Genomic DNA, 23,465 nt, shown 5'->3' on the forward strand with positions numbered 1-23,465 from the left:
TAGCAGAATTACAATAAACTGTGAAACCTAACAAATAAGTGCCTGAAATTACATCAATGCAATTGTATTCGCTCAGGCAATTGCGACTGCATCTTTTACGTTTACTAATGTTTCTTTCGACATAATTCTAGAAATTGACAACAGAAGGCATCATCAGTTAGTGGACAGGTAACGAGATGTCCGTACATTGTTCTCATACGCCGTAAGTCAAGTTTTCGTGTGGTTTATGCTCGTGCTTTGAGAAATCACGGCCAGACCTATACTGGGGCATGGTCTTTTTAACACAAAGTTGTGGCCTGAGCCATGCTTGGGCTTGACCTGCATAGTGTTAGAGTGTGACACTGATGGCACCCATCACCAAATTATAATAAAACAACAAGAGCATGTGTGGCAACACCTTCATCCTTTATGGATGTGCTCCTGAACACAAATCTTTAATTGTAGAATTTCATGAAAAGTTGTGTAATTTTCAAGTTTCTGTTCACATTACATTATTACACATGATAACCGAACCACTGGCATCTATCTATCACACAAACTTATTAATTTTGTTTTTAAAATGTGTAGAGGCTGTCTTGATATAGCATTGCTCTGAAGTTTTAATGTATTGTTCATTGTTTCAGCGTTTCAATTCCAACATTCTGCAGAAACAATATCGTTCTTCATCGAAGCCTCAGCAGTACTGCTGTTGTGCAATTGGTTCTCGAGATCGATCGTTATCAGTATGGCTTACAGCACTCAAACGACCTCTTGTTGTGTTGCACGAGTTGTTTACTAATTCTGTGCTTGATCTGTCATGGAGCTGTACAGGTCTGCAGTTGATGGCTTGTTCATGGGATGGAACTGTTGCTTTTGTAGAGTTCTCAGAAGATGAACTTGGGAAGCCACTTACAATGGAAGAGAAGGTGTGTTTAATTAATATTATTTGTAATTCATTTTAATTACTGAAAGATAATGTTGACTCCTTCATTGATGGAATTATGTTTTATTCATGAATTGTTAGTTCCTTAGTGTGAAAAGCTAACATGGATTACTTTCACAACTTAACTTTGGGGGGGGGGGGGGGGGGGTTGGGGGCGGGGGGGGGGGACAAACATAGATGATGTATCTTACCAAACGAAAGCGTTGGCATGTTGATAGACACACACACACACACACACACACACACACACACACACACACACACAAAATTCAAGCTTTCGCAACCAATGGGTGCTTCATCAGGAAAGAGGGAAAGACAAAAGGATGTGGGTTTTAAGGGAGAGGGTAAGGAGTCATTCCAATCCTGGGAGCAGAAAGACTTACCTTAGGGGGAAAAAAGGAAGGTATACACTCGCGCGCGCACGCACGCACACACACACACACACACACACACACACACACACACACACACACACATGTCCATCTGCACATATACAGACACAAGCAGACATTTGTAAAGGCAAAGAGTTTGGGCAGAGATGTCAGTCGAGGCGGAAGTACAGAGTACATTTGCCTCTGTGTTTGTGTGTCTATCAACATGCCAACGCTTTCGTTTGGTAAGTTACATCATCTTTGTTTTTAGATATATTTTTCCACGTGGAATAAACGTGACTGTTCAGATAGAAGTTGTACTAAAAATTTTCTGATCATTGGTCTGGCACTAAACAGAAGTAGCATTTCATAGGGATCCTTTCATGTTCCACACTTAAAGTTCTTTATCCACTTTTTAAAAGTCTTCTTTTGCATATTTATAATAAACTGTACTGGCAACAGTATTTGAAGACTAAATGGAGCATTTTATTTTATTTGTCTGAAAACAAACAAAATAGGCTGAGTTGTTAGATATGCTGATAAAATGAATCCCATCTTCTGTCGTGTATTTTTTATACATCACTCCAAAACTCACAAACCTTGTCTCCTCTTCTTTTTTTTTGCCATGACAAAGAAATTACTTTAACGTTTTGTGTTTGCCAGCCCTGTTGCTGTTTTTGTGAATGATAAATGAATGTTTCCTTTCTCTCTGAAATTGTAGTGAGAGACTCCCTACCAATTCAAAAGAAAATTAAAAACATACCTCATCAGTCACTTTTTCTACAAATTATGTAAATATCCAGATTTAGATATTTAAGAATTCTGTTAGCTAGATGGCCAGTAGCAGTGTGGGTTTATATAGGAAGCTGTATAGTAATAATGTACTATAAATAGGACTTGTTTTTAAAGATGTATACATATTCTTGAAAACTACCATTGTAATCAAGCAAATAGTATGCTATTAATGGCAGACAAACAGCAGCTGTATGATGAAACTAACGAGGCAGCATTATTTTTCAAAGAAACAACTTTATTACTAATTATCTTGATTAAATTTAGATGGCGTTAGTGTGAATAGCATTAAGTAGTGTAGTGATAGTTTATTGTTGAAAAGTTTGTCATATCTTTCTCATATGTTACGTGTATACCTTGACTTGTTCCACATCATTGGAGGTACCCCTTCTTGATAGTACCTACTGAATATGATAATGAATTCACATATCGCTATAATTTGTGTATTTTTAATTACTTTTTTCTTTTTGTTTCACTTATGGTTTACATAATTGGTAGCACCACAGCATGTAAGCAAATAATTTATTCTGCTTTAATTTTTATGTCTTCCTGATCCTTATCCTGTAGATTGTGTTATCGTCATCAGCTGTAGTTTATCGACAGGCAGGTTTTCATTCATTCAAGATTAGGTTTGCTCATGCTATTTTATATTTTTCTCTATCCCCCATTTTGTTTCAGTTGTTAAATAATACACAACTGCCCTGTTTTATACTGTCATAAATAAAGTTTTCTTGAAAGGTAACAGAATTGCTCCAAATGTGGAACATCTACATGACTTTTCTGCAATTCACACTTAGTGTGGCAAACCACCTTCAGACATCCTGTACTGTTCACCCTCAAACAGCACATAGGGAAAATGAACACTTAAATCTTTTGGTATGAGCTCTGATTTTTTAAATTTTATTACAACAATCACTTCTTTCTTGTAAGTGACAATAAAATATTTTAACATTCAGAGGAGGAAGTTGGAGGCTGAAATTTTGTGAAAATATCTTGCCACAGTGAAAAATGCCTTTGTTTTAACCCTTTCGTGGCTACAAGGGCCAAGTGTCCTGGCTACTTGGCCGACTGATAAGAGGAAATGCAGCATTCGCCTGGCCGGTAGACTGCGGACTCAGCCCTGTGGTCGCTGTAGGCTATGGCCACTGTTGGCATCCCGCATGTTCTGGTGCATACAGAACCGCTGTACTGTCTCAGTGGTCATAGTTTCTGATGACCACGAAAGAGAGCTTGGAACTAAGTAACACTTTCTGTTATATGTTTATTATGGGCTGATAAACAGTTGGTTTAGAAAAATGATAGGAACGTTTTTAATAATAATTCCTATAACTTGAGGCTTATTCCGTTGATATGTGTGCCTACAACATATTAAAATTTCCTTAACATCGAATGAATGTGTTCCAAGATATGTAGTGTTAAAGTGAGTAGTGTGTAGTGAAAACGCCCAAATATTGGACAGTTCTTGCTACTATCTTAATTAAAAAATAATTACAGGAATTTAAAACCAAGTAATGGCACATATCCGGACTCTGAGTTAAACAAAGCATATATCTGGGTAATTCATTTTTCAATAGGCCCATGGCTTGGTTTGTAATTAAAGCCTAAAGTCGATTCTCCACAATAAGATTGGTTGGTTTAAGGGGGGAGGGGGGCGGGGCAGATAGTAAATGCCTACCTTCTTCTTGCTCAATGTTTTCTTTTTCAGCTCGTCACGTTCAGTACAGTTTCCTTTAATGGTTTCCCATTCTCATTTTTGATGCAGGCTTTGACTGCCACTGACTGAATTAAAAACCCTTTTTATTTACTTTTTTTAAATTTTTTAATTTTAATTTATTACTTTCCTTTGCTTGAAATGTACACAATTACTAAAACATACTAATATATCTTTAGTGTGTGATATTTTTCAAAATATGGCACCATGCAGAGAACCACATCACACTTTTTGCATCTTATGTGTGTAATTTTTCATTGTGAGTGAGCAGTACATACTACATAGTGTGTCCGGGGAAACTCCTTTTTCTCTGTTGCTTCGAGGAACCCTGAATAATGTCCCTCTTTATTCTGCATTTGGAAAGGGATTTCTTCTTTGGTTGTTCATAGGATTGCACTTTTACAAGTTTGACTATGAAATTCATTAAGCAACTGACGGATTGTTTCCAAGTGGTATTTCACTAGTGGTATCTTCCGTTACTTTTGCATTTCAAAAAATACTTTTTGCATTAAACACACACAAGTCAGTCATATGAAAGAATACTTTTTTGTACCACTTCATTGTCTTTCGGATGAACTATTCAGAAGACAACAGCATGTCTGTCTTACCAACTGCACCCATTGACTTATTATAGCTGACAACACAGGTAGGTTTCAATTTGTTTTTGCCCACTCTATGTTCTTTTTTCTCTATCTCCACAAACTCTGGTTCATTTATGGTAGAAGGCATCCAGACTTCTCTCTTGTCCATCCATTTTAATGTCATTAATGTTCCACAGGACTAGGACTGTATTTCCCCGTTTTTCAAACTGTCTGGCAACGGTGGTAGATGTTTCCTGTTTTTGCATGCCGTTCCAGTGGTGTTTGTACATTTATGAATGAGCCACAGGAATAATTCAAGGCTCGAATACCAATTGTCTAAATAAATGGTATGACCTTTGTTGGGGTATGGCTATAACAAACTCACAACAACATCGCCTGATTTTCCCCAGCCAGCATTTCTAGATTCTATTTCTGAGGCAGCACCAGTGTAGACAATATAATCCAAAATATAATTGATTTGTACGTTACAAAGGACAAAAATTTTAATGTCAAAATGGTTCCTTTGAAAAGTAGCAGACTTTCATCAATCACTAGGTTTTCAAAGGGTACTAATGCCTGGCAGAATTTATTTTTTGTGTGATCTACAATGAGACATATTTTTACAAGAATGTCTTGGAGGTGCGGTGGAATTGTCACTGAAGTGCGATAAAGGCGGGATCAACGTGTACCAGTCCCTGGCCATTATGTTAGAGAATATTGGTGTTTGAAGCAGAGAATATGTCAACCAATATCCATTTGCTTCTAACTTTTTACTTCTAGGCATAAACAGAGAACTTGGTAGGAAGCAATAAAATTAAGCTGGCTCTGCGTGCTTCCAGCATGCAAATTTCCTGGGTACTGTTTTCATTTTTCCAGTAATAAATTTATGATAATTATTGATCTGTGTACAGATAGCAGAAACGAATTCCATGGACATGAAGTACAAAAATATCTAAATGACTTGCTGACTCTTCGAAGTCTGCTTTTAATGCACTAAATGTGTTCACAAAATGGCGTTGTTTCATCACTGGATGATTCTCCGTCCAGTCATACTTTCTTTTTTCTGATGAAGTTTCACTTACTTCATCTTCTTTTCTGTCTTCAGAGGTAGAATCTTCTATTCTTGATGTCGAGGATTCAGCAGTACATTGACACGCATCCAACTCTTCATTGGAAGAAAGTTCCGCAGTATCACTACAATCTTTGTCACTACTATTCATAAGAATATCCATAATTTCCTTGTCTGATAAATTGTGTCCCGTGATGGTGCGAATAAATTGAAATGTTGTGGACAGATGAAGTTCCATGAGAAAACATCGTTTTAGCCATCATCATTTGTTAAGTGGCACTCCCCTGCCATTTTGTACGCATTGTGCCATAGTTTTAACTGCCCGCCATTTCATGATGGAATGCCCATTTTTTAACCATTTATGTTCCCACTTGGGTTTGCCATATGAGTTATCGACTGTTTTAGCAAATGACGTGCAGGCTGTCGAGCGAATTTTACTTTTTATGTGTCAAACGAATATGTCGAAGGCCATTTAATTTGTAGTTTAGGACCTCCGTTTCCGTCAGTAGCTGTCTGGAGTTACCGCCCGCTGAGTGTACATCTAGGCCAATAGCAATGACTTTTCTACCTGCTGGACATACATGTATGCCCATAGTCACGAAAGGGTTAATGACTGCCACCACAACTCACTTATCGTATCTGTGATACTCCTTCCCCTCTTGCTGGGTAATACAGAATGAGCTACACTTCTGTGAACTTTTTCAGTGTCCTCCATCACTCCTATTCAGTGAGGATTCAATACTGCAAATCAGTACTCTAGCAGAGGACAGAGAAGTGTAGGTAAACAGTCTTTTTAGCAGACCTGTTGCATCTGCTAAGTGTTCCACCTATAAAATGCAGTGTTTGGTTTGCCTTCCCCACAACATTACCTATGTGATCATTCCAATTTAAGTTCTTCGTAATTGTAATTCTTAGGTACTTAGTTAAATTTACAACCCTTAAAGTTGTATTATTTATCATGTAACTGGAGTATAATGGATTTCTTTTTGTACACATGTGGATGACCTCATGGTTTTCCTTATTCAGGGACATTTTTCATTTTTTCACCAAACAGATATCATGTCTTAAGTCATATTGCAGTGGGTTTGACTTTTGAGGATTTCACTGATTCTTTGACACACAGTTTATATCATATAATTATTATTTAATTACTGTTCTACAACTAGCTGCATAAATATTATAAGAAAGTCATTGTTTGTTTTCTTTCCCTGCAAACTGTGAAACTTCAGCTAGCTTTCCTTCTAATAATACTGTCTTAAAAAGGTTGCTAGGAAAGTCTGTCACTATAACTCCATTTAAATTACATTTTGTTTCCTTCTTTACTTTCAGCAGAACCAGTGTGATCATTCCATTTCATATCCCCACAAATTTTTACACCGAGGTGTTTGTATGAAATGACTGACTGTAATTGTCAGTCATTGGTATTGTAACCATAGGAACCACATTTTCTCATTTTGTAAAGTGTACACTTTTACATACCCGTCATTTAAAGCAAGGTTCCAATCTTTGCACCACTTTGACATGACGGAATACTAATGCAACCCTTTCCAGATATTGCTGCATCATCTGCAAAATGACTGACGCTATTATTAATGTCGTCTATAATGTCATGTGTATACAACAGTAACAATAAAGAGCCCCAACACAGTTATCTGTGGCCTGCCTGAAGTTACTTCTACATCTGTTGATGATTATCCATACTATTAATACCAGTTATCCCCACAGCCCAAGACCGAGCGAGGTGGCGCAGTGGTTAGACACTGGACTCGCATTCGGGAGGACGACGGTTCAATCCCGCGTCCGGCCATCCTGATTTAGGTTTTCCGTGATTTCCCTAAATCACTCCAGGCAAATGCCGGGATGGTTCCTTTCAAAGGGCACGGCCGACTTCCTTCCCCGTCCTTCCCTAATCCGATGAGACCGATGACCTCGCTGTCTGGTCTCCTTCCCCAAACCAACCAACCAACCCACAGCCCAAGTGTTTAAAGAGACAGTCTCCCATGTATAAAAGAGCTTCAGATGTCTGACTTTACAAATGAGTTTGTGTGTTAAATATTTTACATTAAGTGTGTAAACCTTTCTGTTTGAAGACTCAAAACCCCAATTACTTACTTTCCACATAGTCACCAAACACATTGAGGCACTTATCATAGCGGTGGACAAGCTTTGAAAAACCTTTGTTGTAAAATTCTGCCACCTGAGACTTCAGCCAGTGAGTCAGCCTGCCTGGAGTTCTGCATCGTCATCAAAGCACTGCGTTGCAAGCCATTTCTTCATATTGGGAAACAAGTGGAAGAAGCTTGGTGCAGGATCGGGGCTATAGGGCAGATGAGGGAAAATTTCCCATTTGAATGAATTAGGAGTTCTTTAGTGCGGTTTGCCATGTGAGGTTGGGCATTGTCAAGCAAAAACAAAATTTTGGACATAAGCTTTCCTCGGCGTTTGTTTTGAACTGCTCTTCTAAGACCGTGCAAAGTTTGACAGTACCGGGCAGAATTTATGGTTGCTCCATGTTCGAGAAAATCAATAAGAAGCACACCCTGCCTATCCCAAAACACTGTTGCCAACAGCTTTCTTACCAACAAGGTTTGCAAACATTTTCTTTGTTTCTGGGAGGACCTTGTGACCCCCACTCCATGGACTGTAATTTTGTCTCACAATTGACGTGTTTCACCCAAGTCTCGTCACCGGTTATGATTTGATCCAATAATGAATCACCATGTTTGTGGTAGGCCTCCAGAAATGTCAACATTGCCTCCATTTGCTGTTCTTTATTGTGCTCTGTAAGCATTTTGGGCACCCACCATGCACAAAATTTGTGGTAGCCTAGCTTTCGAGTGACAATTTCAAACAATAATTTCAATGAAACTTGTGGAAAAGAAAGTGAAAGCTCCATTATTGTGAAGCGACGATTTTCACGAATCGTTTCATCAGCTTTAGCGACAAGATTGTCAGTCACAATGCTCAGGTGTCCACTCTTCTCTTCATCATGAACATTGGTTTAGCCATTTTTAAACTGAATGCACCATTCCTGGACAAAACATTCACTCGCTACATTGTTTCCGTATACTTCGCACAGTTCACGATAAATTTCTATAAGTTTTAGGTTTTTTGCCAATAAAAACTGTGTCGCAGACCGCAGCTCACAACTGGCAGAATTTTCGAAATGCAGCACACATTTCAAATTCAAATATCGAAAAAACCAGATGTGCAGAGACGTTCCCACTGTCACGGATGGATGCTAACTGAGCTGCCGAGCTCACACATATACCAAAATATACGTGATTGGTGCGTGCCTAGCGGCGTCAGATGGAAATGTTCCCTACTTTCTGAATAGCCCTCATAGAATGTATTAGTTTCACCTTAGTGACCCATAGATTGGTGAAAAATTCCAAACCAAAATCGATTCATCTTAGATTCTGGCAGTTTTAAAATATCACATCTCTGGAACTGTGTCATACAATGATAAAATTTTGCAGGTACATTCAGTGACGTATGTGGATACTGTCTCTAAAACATGTTGCAAATAAGCTAGAAATGCAGTTGTAATACATTAAAATGAGATACCTGATGCTGAAGTTTTACTTCATGAATCACGAAAATGTAGTAAGCATTAAAAAGTTTTCCTTGCATTATTTCTGCATCTACATCTACATCTATACTCTGTAACCATGAGGTTCATGCGAGAGGGTACATCCCATTGTAGTAGTTATAAGGGTTTCTTCCTGTTCCATTCACATATGCAGCATGGAAAGAATGATTGTTTGAATGCTTCTGTATGTGCAGTAATTATTCTGATCCTACATTCATGTTTAGTATGTGAGCGATATGTAGGGGGCTGTAGTACATACCTGGAGCAATCATTTGATTTTCTCAGTATAGTTTACATATATCTTAAAGAGTCTTCCAGCTTAGTTTCTTCAGTATTTTTGTGACTGTCTTCCAAGGATTATAAAATCTTTGACCATTCATGCTGCCCTACTCCATATTTGTTCAATATTCCCTGTTAGTCCTATCTGCTATGGGTCTTGTACACTTCAGCAATATTCTAGAATGGGTCACACAAGTGATTTGTAAGCAATCTCCAGTGTAGATTGATAGCACTTCCTCAGTATTCTACCTGTAAACCGAAGTCTACCACCTGCTGTACTTACAACTGAACCTATGTGAACATTCGATTTCATATCCCTAAAAAGTGTTACACCCAGGTATTTGTATGAGTTGGCCATTTCCAGCAGTAACTCATTGATATTTTACTAACTCATTGATATTATACTGATAGGTAAGGACGGTAAAATATATTTTTGTAAAATCCACATCTGTGTTTTGCAAAATTCGCATATAGTTTAGTTGAAATTCGCATATATTTTCTTTGTTTGTAAATTATTAGACACACAAATTTATAAGATTGTCATACTACACGAGTGAAGACAGACAAATTACTAGTTCTTTGAAATTGAACTTTTTGATGGGAGTGTTTGCTTTTGCAAAAAACTTCAAGACCTTTTTCTTCCAAAATGGCATTTCTTTTCTTCATTTGGCTGCATTTATGCTTTCAAAACTGGTTGTTCTGTTGAAAAGCAGCAGCACTTTCCCTCTAGTTAAATGAATGTGTCTCCAATGTAAGATGTTTCTGAACATTACTTGTCTTTTCTCACCCAATTTGAAGATTAAAAAATCTGCAGACTACTAAATTCAACCTTTCATGGGCATTCACAGCCATGTGACCCATGCTTGACAACACTGCAGATAGAGCTGACAAGGCATTTAGCATAGAAGTAGAATTGAATGTACGGCAACTCAATTTTAACATTAGGAGAAAAATTTCGGCACTGTTAGAAAACTTTATAGATTTTGTGTTCCAGTCGCTACAGCGCAGAGAGATGGTGCTATAGGCTATAGTCACAGATGGCTGCGAACATAAACAGACTAGAATTTTGACCACCACAGGGGAAGGAGCAGTGCGCAGAAACAAACTCTGCCTCCATTTCGCTGAGCAGAAGCCTACACAAGAACTGACACATTGTCACAGGGGATCACTGACCTCCTCTGGTTTTGTAAAGGTCATAATCAAAATCTGTGATGGACGAGGATTAGTCACTTCAAAAGAAGAAAATGAGCAATGCACAACACAAAGCATTCAGGCACAGCTACTGCACAATGGCTTGATGAAGTTAGCAGATTACTGTTAAAGATGTAGTTAAGGCCCAACCTCTAGCGGTATTATATGCAAATACAACTCAAACCATCTGCCACCTAATTTCCCACGTTAAAACTGTCCCCATTATACTATCTTTTAAGCTTTAGCTAACAAACAAGCAGGCACGTTTCCTTCTTATAAAATGCTAGGTCTCATGGCTGAGTACTGTGTTGCATTGTGTGCCGTGTAACTTAAACAGACCATCCAACCACCTACATTGGCATGGCTCCAGATCATTGAGCACACTGATACATCGTTGGGTTTTTACACTTCATTTTCCGTGTAGGTTCTTGTGCACATTATCATTCTTAACTGGGCTTTGCCAGATGATGTACAACGCCAGTAACTGCTTATGTTTTGATATTCGATGCAGAAAATAAAGCTATTTGAACCTGTCTCTGACAAATAACTTGTCTGGATACAATTCGCTATGGAACAGCATCTGTTAAGTAATTTTGCATATTGTCATTTTGAGGGAAATTTTTGCAGTCCTTAGTCATAGGATACTATTCTCTCTCTCTCTCTCTCTCTCTCTCTCTCTCTCTCTCTCTCTCTCTCTCTCTCTCTCCCTTTTTTTCGAAGTGCAAAATTTTAAATTTCTGAACACTTAAAGCAAGTTACCAGTCTCTGCTCTGCACCACTTCGAAAGATCTGACGGAATATTTATGCAGCTTCTTTCAGATAGTACTTCATTATAGCTAACTGCATCATCTGCAAGATCATTAATATATGATATGAGCAGCAAGGGTCCCTACACACTTCCATGGGTTACACTTGAAGTTACTTTTACAGGTTACACTTGAAGTTACTTTTACATCTGATGTTGAATCTCCATCCAAGGTAACATGATAAGTCTCCCTACCAAAAGGTCCTCAATTCAGTAACAAATTTCACTTGATACCCCATATGATCATACTTTTGACAATAAGCATAGGTGTGATATGGAGTCGAATGTGTTTTGGAAATCAAGAAATACATCATCTAGCTGTTCAAGATACTTCATTATGTTTGAACTCAAAATATGGTCTAAGATTCTACAACAAATAGATGTCAAGGATGTTGGATGGTAGTTTTGTGGATCACTTGTACTCCCTTTCTTGTAGATGGGTGTGACCTGTGCCTTTTTCCAAGAACTAGACTTGGTTTTTTTTTTTTTTTTTTTTTTTTTTTTGTTCAAGATATCTGTGATACATTATAGTTACAAGAGGATGAAACTCGGCCACAAATTTAGTATAGAATATGATAGGGATTCCATCAGGTCCTGGATCTTTGTTCAATTTTAATGATTTAAGCTGTTTCTCAAAGCCACTGACACTAATACTTATTCTGTTCATCTTTTCAGTGGTATGAGGATTAAATTGTGGCAGTTATCCAGGGTTTTCTTTTGTAAAGGAACATTTGAAGATTTAGTTAAGCATTTCAGCTTTTGCTTTGGTATCCTCAATTTCACTTCATGTCTCATTCACTAGGGTCTGGACACTAACTTTGGTGCAATAACAGCTTTTACATTTGACCAGAATTTCTTTGGGTTCTGTGAAAGATCACTTGACAGTAATCTGCTAAGGTAGTCATTGGAGGCATCACAGATTGCTCTCTTGACAGGCAAACTCGTTTCACTCATCATCTCTCTCCCTATAGCCCTACGCTTTGTTTCACACCTATGATGCAGTGATCTCTGTTTCGTTAGAAGTTCTTTTACAGTGACTGTATACCATGGAGATTCCCTCCCACTATGAACTGTTCTATTGGGTACTTATCTGTCCAGTGCATGGTCAACTATTCTTTTAAACTTGAGCCAGATTTGCTCTTTATCTGTGCTGAAAGTTTAAAGTTCCCCATTGTGAGATGTCACTACTGATTTTTTATCTAGTCTACTGAGCATACTTTCCTAATCATTGTTGCCACAACTGTGTCATGGTCACTGATACTAGTTTTGATGTGGACATCCTCAAAGAGGTCAGCTCTATTTGTTGCCATTAAATTCAATATATTTCCATCATGAGTGGGGATCTTAACTATGTGTTCCAGGCAGTTTTCAGAGAAGGCATTTAGTAATGCTTCACAGAATGTCTTATAACACCAACAGCCAACAAAACTATAATTGTCCTAATTAATTGTTGGATGATTAAAGTCTCCCCTGATGATTATGCTATGATTGGGGAACTTATGTACAATTGAACTAAGATTTTCTATAAAGTTTTTGTTTATATCAGGAGATGAGTCTGGTGGGCAATAAAAGCATCCATTTATCATTTTATTCCCACCCCTGATACTGGGTCTTGCCCAAACAATCTCACATGCCACTTCGGTTTCTATCTTGCTGGATTTGAGTTTCTTGTATACTGGGGGACATTGCTGCAGATTGTGACAAAAGTTATTGAAACTCCATGCTCAAGGCTGATCTCCTGTACTATCTCTGCAAGTTGGTGGAATGACCCAAGAGTGGCCTCGGAGCCCAGATGAAAGGCATCTTTGTTCCAACTTGTGCCACAATCTGCAGTTGCTTGCACACTGTTCCCTCACTGGCTGCTTGATTAGCCTCTTCAACATGTTGAATGTGGCCTGCTGGCATACACACTGAGTGCACCTGGTGTCCTTTCGCGTCCCTTGCTGCAATTTTCCTACCATCATTTGCTGTACATTTCAACTGCTGACGGTTAATAGACCTCCTACCCTTTTGTGTTCACCTCATCTTGCCACCACACAAAACAGATTTTCCTAAAACAGGTGAAGCGAGTCCCTCTGGATCAGTTTCAGTGAAAGACATCAGCTCGGACTGAGTCCTCCCTGGTCCTCGTCCACCCTGTAGAAGATGCCTAGATCTACCATTGACACGCCTCTCTCAGTAAAGTGAATGGTTAATGACAGATCCCATACTTTCTGCAGAGGAGACAGGATTCATGGGAGAGAATAGTACATGAGGTACCTCTGGTACAGATGTCACAGGTCACTCTCGGGAGCTCTCCACCAATTCTCAGCAACTGCCGATTGTTTGACTGTAGTCAGGGTGATTTCCAGATGCTTATGAATGTCAACCATTTCATCCAACTATTTTGTGTGTGTGTGGGGGGGGGGGGGGGTCATACTTTCATTAACAGTCTTTGTTGTGGTGATGAGGCAAATGCTTCTTGAAAGTCAAGAAATACCTCTGCTTGATTGCTTTTATCTGTGGCTTTCAAAATGTCATGGTAGAGAAGCTCAATCTGAGTTACAAGTGACTGAAGTTTTCAGAATTCGTGCTCATTGGCATGGAGGTCATTCTAGTTGAAAATCTGGTTGAAATTTGAGCACAGAATATGTTGTTCTTAAATGAGTCTATCCCACTTCCCAGCCTCTTGTTCTCTTCTATTTTGTGTTTCTCTTGTTAACATTGTGTCTACAGTAACCCAACCTGCTCTTCAATATTGCTGCCACTGGCATTGAAAATTTTCAATTAGAAATCCTGTTTTAATTTAATATTTATGTTGTGAGCACTTTGCATTTTCCATAGCCAAACCTCTGCTTAATTTTGAAAGATAAATTTCTCGATTTGTTTCCTTAACTGGTGCAGACCAAATCGATAGCACCACAAGTAGATATGAGATTTGTGTCATTAAACATAAGTAAAACTGTCAAACAACCACGCAAGTGTGATATGTGTGTATGGACATAAACAGTGCTTCATTTGATTTAAACCAAGCGTGGTCTTGATTGCAGTTTTTGTTTTTTCTGCATTTTGATAACATGTTAGTGCAGCTGTAGCTGATAATATTTTGTAAGTATTCTTGTGAACAGTGTTAAGGGAGCCAGTGTGGAGCACCTGTTCATGACATTATTTGTAACGTCTTACAATCCTGATACTAATATTGAACCTGTCATAATTGAAACAGACAATGCTTCATGAGCGCATGTATGGCAAGTCACTATCAGCTGCCGGTGGTGCAGGTGCATGTGTGGTGGAGACACCAGAGTTGCTTGCTGTCCGGGAGAAGGCAGAAAAAGCTGCAGCAGAGAAAGCGGCAGCAGACGCTGGGCAGACTAACGGATCACTGGAACGGCCAGCTGCTTCTGTATCCCAGCCTTCAACACCTCTTAAGGGCCCCATCAATAAACAGATAGAGACTCGTACTTCAGATGGAAAGAGAAGAATAACACCTATGTACATACCTCCTGCACCAGATGCTGGGTGAGCCTTGATTAATTTTTCTGTAATTTTAAATTGTATTTGTGTGTTGTATGTGTATTGTGTTCATTTTAAATTGAGTTTGATTGGGGGCCTGCACTAGTGCCTATTAACTTCACATCAGTCATGTTTTGTGCTGTAAATATAATGTAATTGTACAGATAAAAAACCTACTTATCAAGGAGCAGCAGGAGAAAACGTATATGAAGGTTAAAGAAATATGCAAGCTTTTGGAGCCAGTGGCTCTTTCTTCTGGCAGAAAGGTTGAGGGGAAAGGAAGAGTGATGAAGAAAAAAGATTTGTGAGGTTTAGGAAGTGAGGAGAGTACAGAAAAGTCACTCAGAACCTTGGGTCATGGGAGACTTACCAGATGGGGTGAGAAGGGGAGGGGGGTGGGGGGAGGGAATGTTTAATTTGGACAGTGAATGTCACTGAGGAACTTTGGCATTTTGGTCGGCAGTGCTCTTTCCAGTGTTATTTCCAGACATTGTGAACATCAAAGTTTGAGTGTGTCAGTTCCTTAGCAGTGGATAGTGCTTATTTTCTTGATATCAGTGTTCTGTGAGTCAGGCCAGCAATTTCAGTGTGTATGAACAGCTGAGGGATACTGCTAATTTTATGGTACTCTCTAAGGAAAGCATTTTTACGCCATATCTCTGGTAGTCGTATATGGCTCAAGGAGGGCAGTCATGCAGTAGGAGTTGATTGTACTGTGCTGCTGATAGTGTGGATAATGTCATTTGGTGCCACACCAATCTTGTTCGTATGTGAGCAGATAATCATTGTAGGGGCACAGTGTTTCACCTCCGAATAGATGAGCCCAACTTCTAATGTGCAAAGCATATTTACCTAGGAGCCCAAATAGATGCTACACAGTTTATTAATCATTTTAATTTTTGCCCTTCTTTTACCCGTGGTCTTTGTCAGGTGCTCCTTCTAAGCAAGCATTCTGTCCACGGTAGTTGTCACGGTTGAGACCTTCGCCTTCAGAGTTAATGTGACCATTACAAAGGTGGAAGCATGATACTTCTGTCTTAGTTGTGTTAAGCTGCAGTCTCCATTTATGAAAGTAGTTGCTTGGCAGCTTTAAGTCGGAGATCAAAATGTCTTTGGAGGCCTCAAATGATTCATGTTGTGCAACTTTGGCTGAATCATCTGTATAAGTGAACTTTCTGGATTGTGTGTTTAGCTTGTTTGAAATATAAATATTCAAGAAAATAAAGGCAAGTTTTGAACCTTTGGCAGTTCGTCTCCATGTGGTGTACCCTGTGTAATGTCAAAGAGGTAACAATGCCTAGTATTCAGACAGTCATCAATTGCTGGCCTCCTGGCAAGTTTTAAAACATCTATGGCTGCATCTTATTGATTTCTGAAGAAGACCTTTTGTTGCATTATATCTAGGGTTCTTTGTGTCAGTCTTCTTCAATGTTTGACTCCAGATGTTTAGAAATGGAATTTACTCCTCCGTGATAATGCTCCGTTTAACCTTCCAGATAATGCATTATACAAGGAAAGATAAATGAGCTAGTTGAATAAATGAAATGTGAAGAGAGAGAGATTACATTTGCAGAAGTGCCAAAATAAACTATGAGTTATCAGTGCAAAGGGAGAGGGAGTGAATGAATTGAGAGAGAGAGCATGTGCATTTGTGTTTGTGGTCACATGCTTGCATGTCTGTCTGTGGTGAAAGACTGGATTAATCATAAAACGTAGAACTTAGTAAATGATAAAGTGACAAGGGAGAATACAATGTTAGGAAGAGAGAGGATTGTAATATGAGGGGGAAACAATGAGAGGTGGTGTGTATTTGACAGGTGTTGGGCATCAACAGTAAATGTAATAAATAGTGGTTTGTTTGATTCAGATGACCATTCTCTGGACTGTAATGGTTTAATTTTCCTGTTCACTCTGATTTTGCCAGGGATGATTTTGTAGCTGTAATGCACAAGGTTTGAAACTACAATGATTTACTGTATCCATAAAATTATTCTCCAGTCACCATTAGTACAGTACCAGTGCTTATTTGAAGTTTCTTGATAAGAAGTATTTTATGTGTTTTTGGGAAATAACAGTTAGATGTTCAGTCAGTAAAGAAAGAAAGGGACATTGTTAAGTATATTAACAAAAGTGATCTTAATTGTTATTGCAACGTTAGTTTTAATGAACACATGCACAATGCAATCCCACATTATGTAGCTGGCATCCTGCAGGGAATATTTTAGGCCAACACTTAGTGCATAAAAGTCAAAGGTGTCTTGAAGGATAGTTCCTCGTCATACAGTTATGTTCACTGCTGGCACGCAACTGTTTACAGTATATAATATCATAATTTCTTATGATGTTACGTCGACTATATTAATATAGCTGTTATTCATGGATGAAAATTTGGTTTGCTTTTAGTAATGTAAAGGTGATTGGTGGCTGAAACTGAGATGTCATTGCTTTCAGTTGTATTAAGAAGGATAATATGAACAGAATTTCTATTTTGTATAATATATGTCCTTGTGATGTTTTAGCATACCACACATTAATGTTGTCTGAAGCTGTGTGGACCTATTCAGGAAGGTTCACAGTATCTGTTTCTGTTGCTAAATCTTTGTATATACATTTTTGTTGCCTGTATAAATGAAGTGCTGATGATATGTGGCTAATTTGGATAGAAGTTCATGGTGATGCTTGTAAAATTAGTATTATTGGCAATTGTACCATATATACATTAATTTGGTCTGTGTTTAAACACCCATTCTGCCTCATTCTGACTTACTAAATACATATGCTAGCTGTCATAGCTGAGGATGGGGTTTAACAGATACTTACTATCAAAATACTCCCTTCATACAGCAACCCCCCCCCCCCCTCCCCCCCACCTGCCACAAAATTGTGGCTTCCACCACTCACCCAACCTATTTAATATCCTAGCCCCACCACTGTATTCCACTTCTTATCCCAAACCATCATCCATGTGTCACTACAGTGTCAACAGCCAAAATACAAAACATATCATATACATCTTAACTATCAGTTTGTAACTATCTGTCCCACACATCTGTTCCAGCAAACTCCCTGACCTAAAACTCCACCCTTGGACATTTCTATCTCATTCACTTTTCCATTCAACCTTACCTTTGCCCCCCTCACCATTTTTCACTTCTGCACTCATCTCTCTCTCCCTCCCTCCCTCCCTCTCTCTTCTATTTTGGGCTTGTTTCACTGCTGTCACTAAAATCCATCTGTCTCCCCCCTCCCATATTTCAACACTGCTCTATACTGTCCTTTCATCTTCTCCCACACTTTTGCCTAGATGACTATCACTGGCTAGTGCCTGTACACACTCATTTTTCTGAGTAATTTCCATTATAATAATGACAAGCATGTTTGCTGTGTCACATTATGTAGCTGATGAATACAAATATTGTGAGATGTTTCTTACACAAATACTAACTGCTTCTGCTACCCTATCTTCCCTCATCTAATATTCACAAATTATGTGCCCTGTTCATTATGGTGAATATTAGTTGTCCATCATCCTTTATTGTGTTTTAGCTGATTGTCTGGTGTTCCCAGTTACTTATTTACCTCAGCCGTATGTCAGATAGAAAAAGGAATTAAATTATTGTACAGCATAAAACAAACCTACTGTATTTATTTGTTTTTAAAAGTATAAATACAATACACAAACTATAAAATTAAGCCCTTTACAAATTTATTGTAAAATTAATTCAAGACAAAACTTGATTACCTAAAATATTTGTCACTCCCTTTCCATTTCTGCTCACACTCCTAAGAGGGAAATGTCTTTGAGCTTAGCAACTCTGAAAACTGTGAAATCAATATTAAAGTTGGTAATTTTTACACAGTTCCAGCATCCCACTTCCCTGCCCCCTTGTAGTGGTGCTTGGGTAAGGGATCTTGTACCTAAAATATTTTCCCCAAGATGGTGAGTTATATATGTACAAAGTGTGGCAGAGATGTCTTCAGTGGTTTCTGAGTTTTGCCTACATGTTACCTGCTTCCCTCGTAACTTTTCATTCAGTTTTATGTTTTAGTAGTTTTAACACCTACATAGAGAGTGCTGTAAAGGGTACATCCAAAGAGATACATTCAAAGGAGGTGGAGAGCAAGAAACAGCCACAAATTCAATGAATTCTGTGACTGATCAAAGCAGAGAAAACTGGCACAAAGAATGATTTCACACATTCCAGTGGAAAAGCTGGGACACTGATTCGGGAGCTGGGAGAAGACCTGTCCCACAACACAAATAATTGCCAGTCATTGAGTGAGAGTTTCCAAGGTTCCAGCAGATAAAACATGTGTTCAACAAGTAAACAGAGAACTTACTGAGGTCAAGAAATCTCTAGAATCTAGTGCAAAATTCTCATCTCAATTTATGACCACTGAACAGAAGACTGTCCTTACTGACATGAAATGTAGAAAAGCAGGTGCAGATGGGCTTTACTCAGGAATTCTGGTGCACAACAGTCCTACCTTTTTAATGTAATTCTTCACAAAGGAATATTACCATCAAAATTTAAGAGCACTTAAATTATTGTTATCAAAATTACAGGGAAAGAAGGAACTGCTTCAGAGCACATTTGTATTTAGCTGTGGTTACAAATTCCTGGAAAAAGTTATATTAGACAGAATACAAACCAAATTAATTATGTGGTACCAACTGAACAAGATAGATTACACCTTGTAGAAGCTGCTGTGAGCAAGTGCTCTCCTTGTCTACTCACACAGAAACTAGGTACCAGAAATTAAAGACCAGGATAGTTTTCATTCACATGTCAGCGGCTTGTGACATGATGTGGCGTACTGGTGTAATACTGAAATTTCTGATAACTGTACCTTATAAGACTAAGTAACCTCTTAAGGAACATGTTCAAAAATGAGCAATGTGAAGTACGCCAAGTTAAAAAGAAGAGCAGACAATGTGTACTCAAATGATGGCTCACCTCAAGGCTCTGTTCTTGCTCTGGCCTTATTCAGTATGTAACAGCAGACCTGCCGGAATTCCAGTATACAAGATGTGATGACAGACTAAGGTTTCTAAAACAAAAGTAAATCTTTTCCACCTCTCTAATCATTTAGCAGCAGCAAAGATCAACCCACAGTTTGGCCCTATGGCATTGCCAATCACAGTAATATGCCAACTTACCATGGCATCCCATTAGACATAACTCTGACATAGCATAAACACCTTTCCAACACAGCTAAGAAAGTACAAAGATGAGTGAACTTGGCGAGGAAGTTGGTAGGTAGTATATGGGAAGCAAACATGTCAGTTGTCCGTGGAGCATGTCTTGCATTGATATATAGGGTGCATTTTAAAAAATCATAATTATTATGTTATTTGTGTGTGAACAATGTACTGTTGGAATGAGCAAACTCTAGAGTTTTACATGGTTCCCACTAGGTAGCAGCAGTGTGCACCCACTTCAGTTCTAGTAAAAATGGTGACAAGACAACAGAAAGCATTTTGTGTTCTACATTTTGCACAATGCAAGTAATAACTGTTCAGTGTGACTTTCGTACTAGGTATGGTGTGGGTCCTCCTACAACACAGAGCATTAGACAATGGCATGAACGATTCTGAGAAACAGGTTGTTTGTGTAAAGGCAAATCCCTGCACCAACCCTGAGTGCCTGAAGCAGACATCGAACACCTCTGCCATAATTTCACAAGGAGTCCACAGAAACCTGTTCGCTGTGCAGCTTGACAGCTCAGCATGCTCCTGCTGTGCATCTGGCATGTGTTGCGTCGACATTTACACATGAAACCATACAAAATTGAGCTACGGCAAGTTCTTCGTGAAAGTGGCAAACAACAACGTGTGGTGTTCTGTAATTTCGTTCTGCGCAAGATGGAGGATGACAGTTTTCTTCCACGTTTAGTGTTTAGTGATGGGGCAACATTCCATTTAAATGGAAAGGTGAACCATTGTAATGTGAAAATATGGGGTACGGAACAACCACATGAGGCAGTACAACATGAGAGGGCTTTCCAAAGTTTAATGTGTTTCATGCAGTTTCATGAGAAAAGGCGTATGGTCTATTTTTCTTTGCCAAGAACACTGTTACAGGAAGCACATATCTTGATATTCCTTAGAACTTTCTTTTCCCACAGCTGGAGACTGATTCGAATGACTTCATTTACCAACAGGATGGGAAACCGCCACACTGTCATCAGGAAGTGGGGGAGTTTTTAAATCAAAGGATTACTGAACAATGGATCGATTGCACTGGAGGAAATGATTCAGCCATACATTACTGGCCTCCAAGGTCACCAGATCTGACTGTATGTAATTATTTCTTGTGGGGGCTTATAAAAAACTCTATTTATGTGCCTCCATTACCAACAACAATGAATGAACGGAGACATCGCATAACAGCAGCTGGGGAAGCTGTAACTCAAACATGCTTGTTGCAGTGTGGGAACAATTTGAATACCACATTTCCATATGCCATGCATCTCAAGGGGGGCCATATTGAACACCTACACATATGAAAAGGTATTGGGGGGACTTGAGTCTCCTGTTCATCAAAAATAGAAAAACCATTGTATACATTTATTAGTTCAGAAATATAGGTGTGCCAAATCAGATGATTCTTTTTTTTATAAACCCTGTACTCTGCAGTAGAATATTGCACATGAGTGTGGTTCTGCAGCGCACATGTAAAAAAAAAAAAGATGATGATTACTTGAATGATTCTATGAAAACCGTTAGTGACTCAGTGCTGGCTACGAATACTATCGAACATCTGTGTTGTCTGCTTTTGTTGAAAGGTGGCTCTGTACAATCTTTGCAAGCAAGTCTAGAAATGAATCAGTCCCCCTTCACAAAGTTTTACTCTTGCCGCATAGGAAATGCCTCAAATCCACAAGACCAGCATATGAAATAGAAATCCAAATGCTCTCCACTGGGTTGAACTGTGATGCTAAATGGAAATGTAAGTGGTAAGCCGTGAAAACCGGGAGTCATGAGCTTATTGGCAACTCAACTTTTAAAGTTCCAGGCTTTCATCATTCTGGAAAGGTGTTGGGTAAAGCTTAATACATTTCAAACTGGAGAAGGTATGTGCAAATACACCATGCACAAATGGCGTGTTTGCACTGATAGGATGTGTGTCTTTGGTGATGTACAGACAATAAGCCACATAGTAAATACGTGCCCTAATAGATGTTTCCCTAGTGGTATTGAGTCTGCATGAAGTATCTGAAAAGGTGCTTCACTGGGCTTAGCCTTCCAACATTTGTTTGTAGTCTGGACTACTGAATGTTTATATACCCTAAATAGTTGTGCATGTGTATTTTTTGGTGCACCAAGCTACATAAATTTAAGTATTAACTGTGTTTTTTGTACTTGTTACTTCTTTTTCCACGTGTTTTTACTTTTAGGAAGCTTTAATTTTCGAGTACTAGTAATAGTGTTCCATAGATTTTGTGTTTGTTTTGAATACAGTCCAGAGACAGTTAGTGCTTATTTTCATTGTTTCCAACAAGAAGTGTCTAGTAACCACAGTTTAATCAGCTATCAGCCGCCTTTAGTGAATTAGCAGTCTAGTTAAAAGTTGATTACTTAACTCTCTACAGTAAATTGTTGATTTCTTAGGATGGATAGGATGTGTGACTGCTGTGTACGGATGCAGGAGGAGCTGGCCACTGTTTGCGAACAGCTGAACATGCTGATGGCCACGGTCAGCTGTCTTCAGGCTGCTGCCTCAGAGTGTAGCGGCAATGGGGAATCTGGTGCGTCACATGGCACACACCAGGTGTTACATGCTTCACCCACGGTCCCTGCTTTCGAGACATCTTCGCGGGTACTGGACCCGGTTGGGCCACCCTCTCCCCAAGGAGAGTGGCGGGTTCAACGGCGTTCGCGTTGCTTGACGCGGAGGGTCAATGGGAGGCTGGCCGTGCCAGTGAGTGGACATGTGGCCGCTCCTCCAGCAAGGTCTGAACAGGCACACGGGGGAGGGGTTTATTAGTGATTGGGAGCTCCAATGTTAGGTGGGTGATGGAGCCCCTAAGGGAAATAGCAGAAAGGTCTGTGAAGAAGACCAGTGTTCACTCTGTCTGCTTGCCGGTGGGGGTCTCATCCGAGATGTGGAGGAGGCCCTGCCAGTGGTAATAGAGAGCAGTTGGTGCACCTGACTGCAAATTGTTGCTCATGTTGACAGCAATGAGTTCTGCTGTCTGGGTTCAGAGTTCATCCTGAGTTCATACAGGCGGTTGGCAGAGTTGGTGAAGGTGGAAAGTCTCGCTCATGGGGTGGAATCTGAACTAACTATTTGTAGTGTCGTTCCCAGAACCGATCGCGGTCCTCCGCTTTGGAGCCGATTGGAAGGCTTAAACCAGAGGCTGAGACGATTCTCCCGAGATCTGGGGTGCAAATTTCTTGACCTCCACTATCGGGTGGGGAAATGTAGGGTCCCCCTGAATAGGTCATGCATGCACTACACACAGGGAATGACAATATTAATGTGGTAATAGTAAACTGCAGGAGGGTCTATAGAAAGATCCCAGAACTGCTCTCATTAATAAATGGTTACAATGCCCACATAGTACTAGGGACGGAAAGTTGGCTGAAACCAGATGTAAACAGCAATGAAATTTTAAACTCAGATTGGAATGTATATCACAGAGACAGGCTGGAC

The 23,465-nt window shown here is 39.3% G+C and overlaps 1 protein-coding gene across 2 annotated transcripts in view; it reads left to right on the forward strand.

The window, feature by feature from the left end:
- LOC126438151 (protein HIRA-like) overlaps window positions 1–23,465 on the forward strand; it is a 212,736-nt gene that overhangs the window by 83,694 nt on the left and 105,577 nt on the right. For both annotated transcript variants that reach the window (XM_050090526.1, XM_050090527.1), the window contains 2 exons: window positions 624–905; window positions 14,516–14,811. In XM_050090526.1, the coding sequence (XP_049946483.1) occupies window positions 624–905; window positions 14,516–14,811 (578 nt within the window). The remainder of the gene's footprint in view (window positions 1–623; window positions 906–14,515; window positions 14,812–23,465) is intronic.

This window comes from Schistocerca serialis, unplaced genomic scaffold (genome assembly GCF_023864345.2).
Source record: "Schistocerca serialis cubense isolate TAMUIC-IGC-003099 unplaced genomic scaffold, iqSchSeri2.2 HiC_scaffold_1261, whole genome shotgun sequence".
NCBI classification, from domain to species: Eukaryota; Metazoa; Arthropoda; class Insecta; order Orthoptera; family Acrididae; genus Schistocerca; species Schistocerca serialis.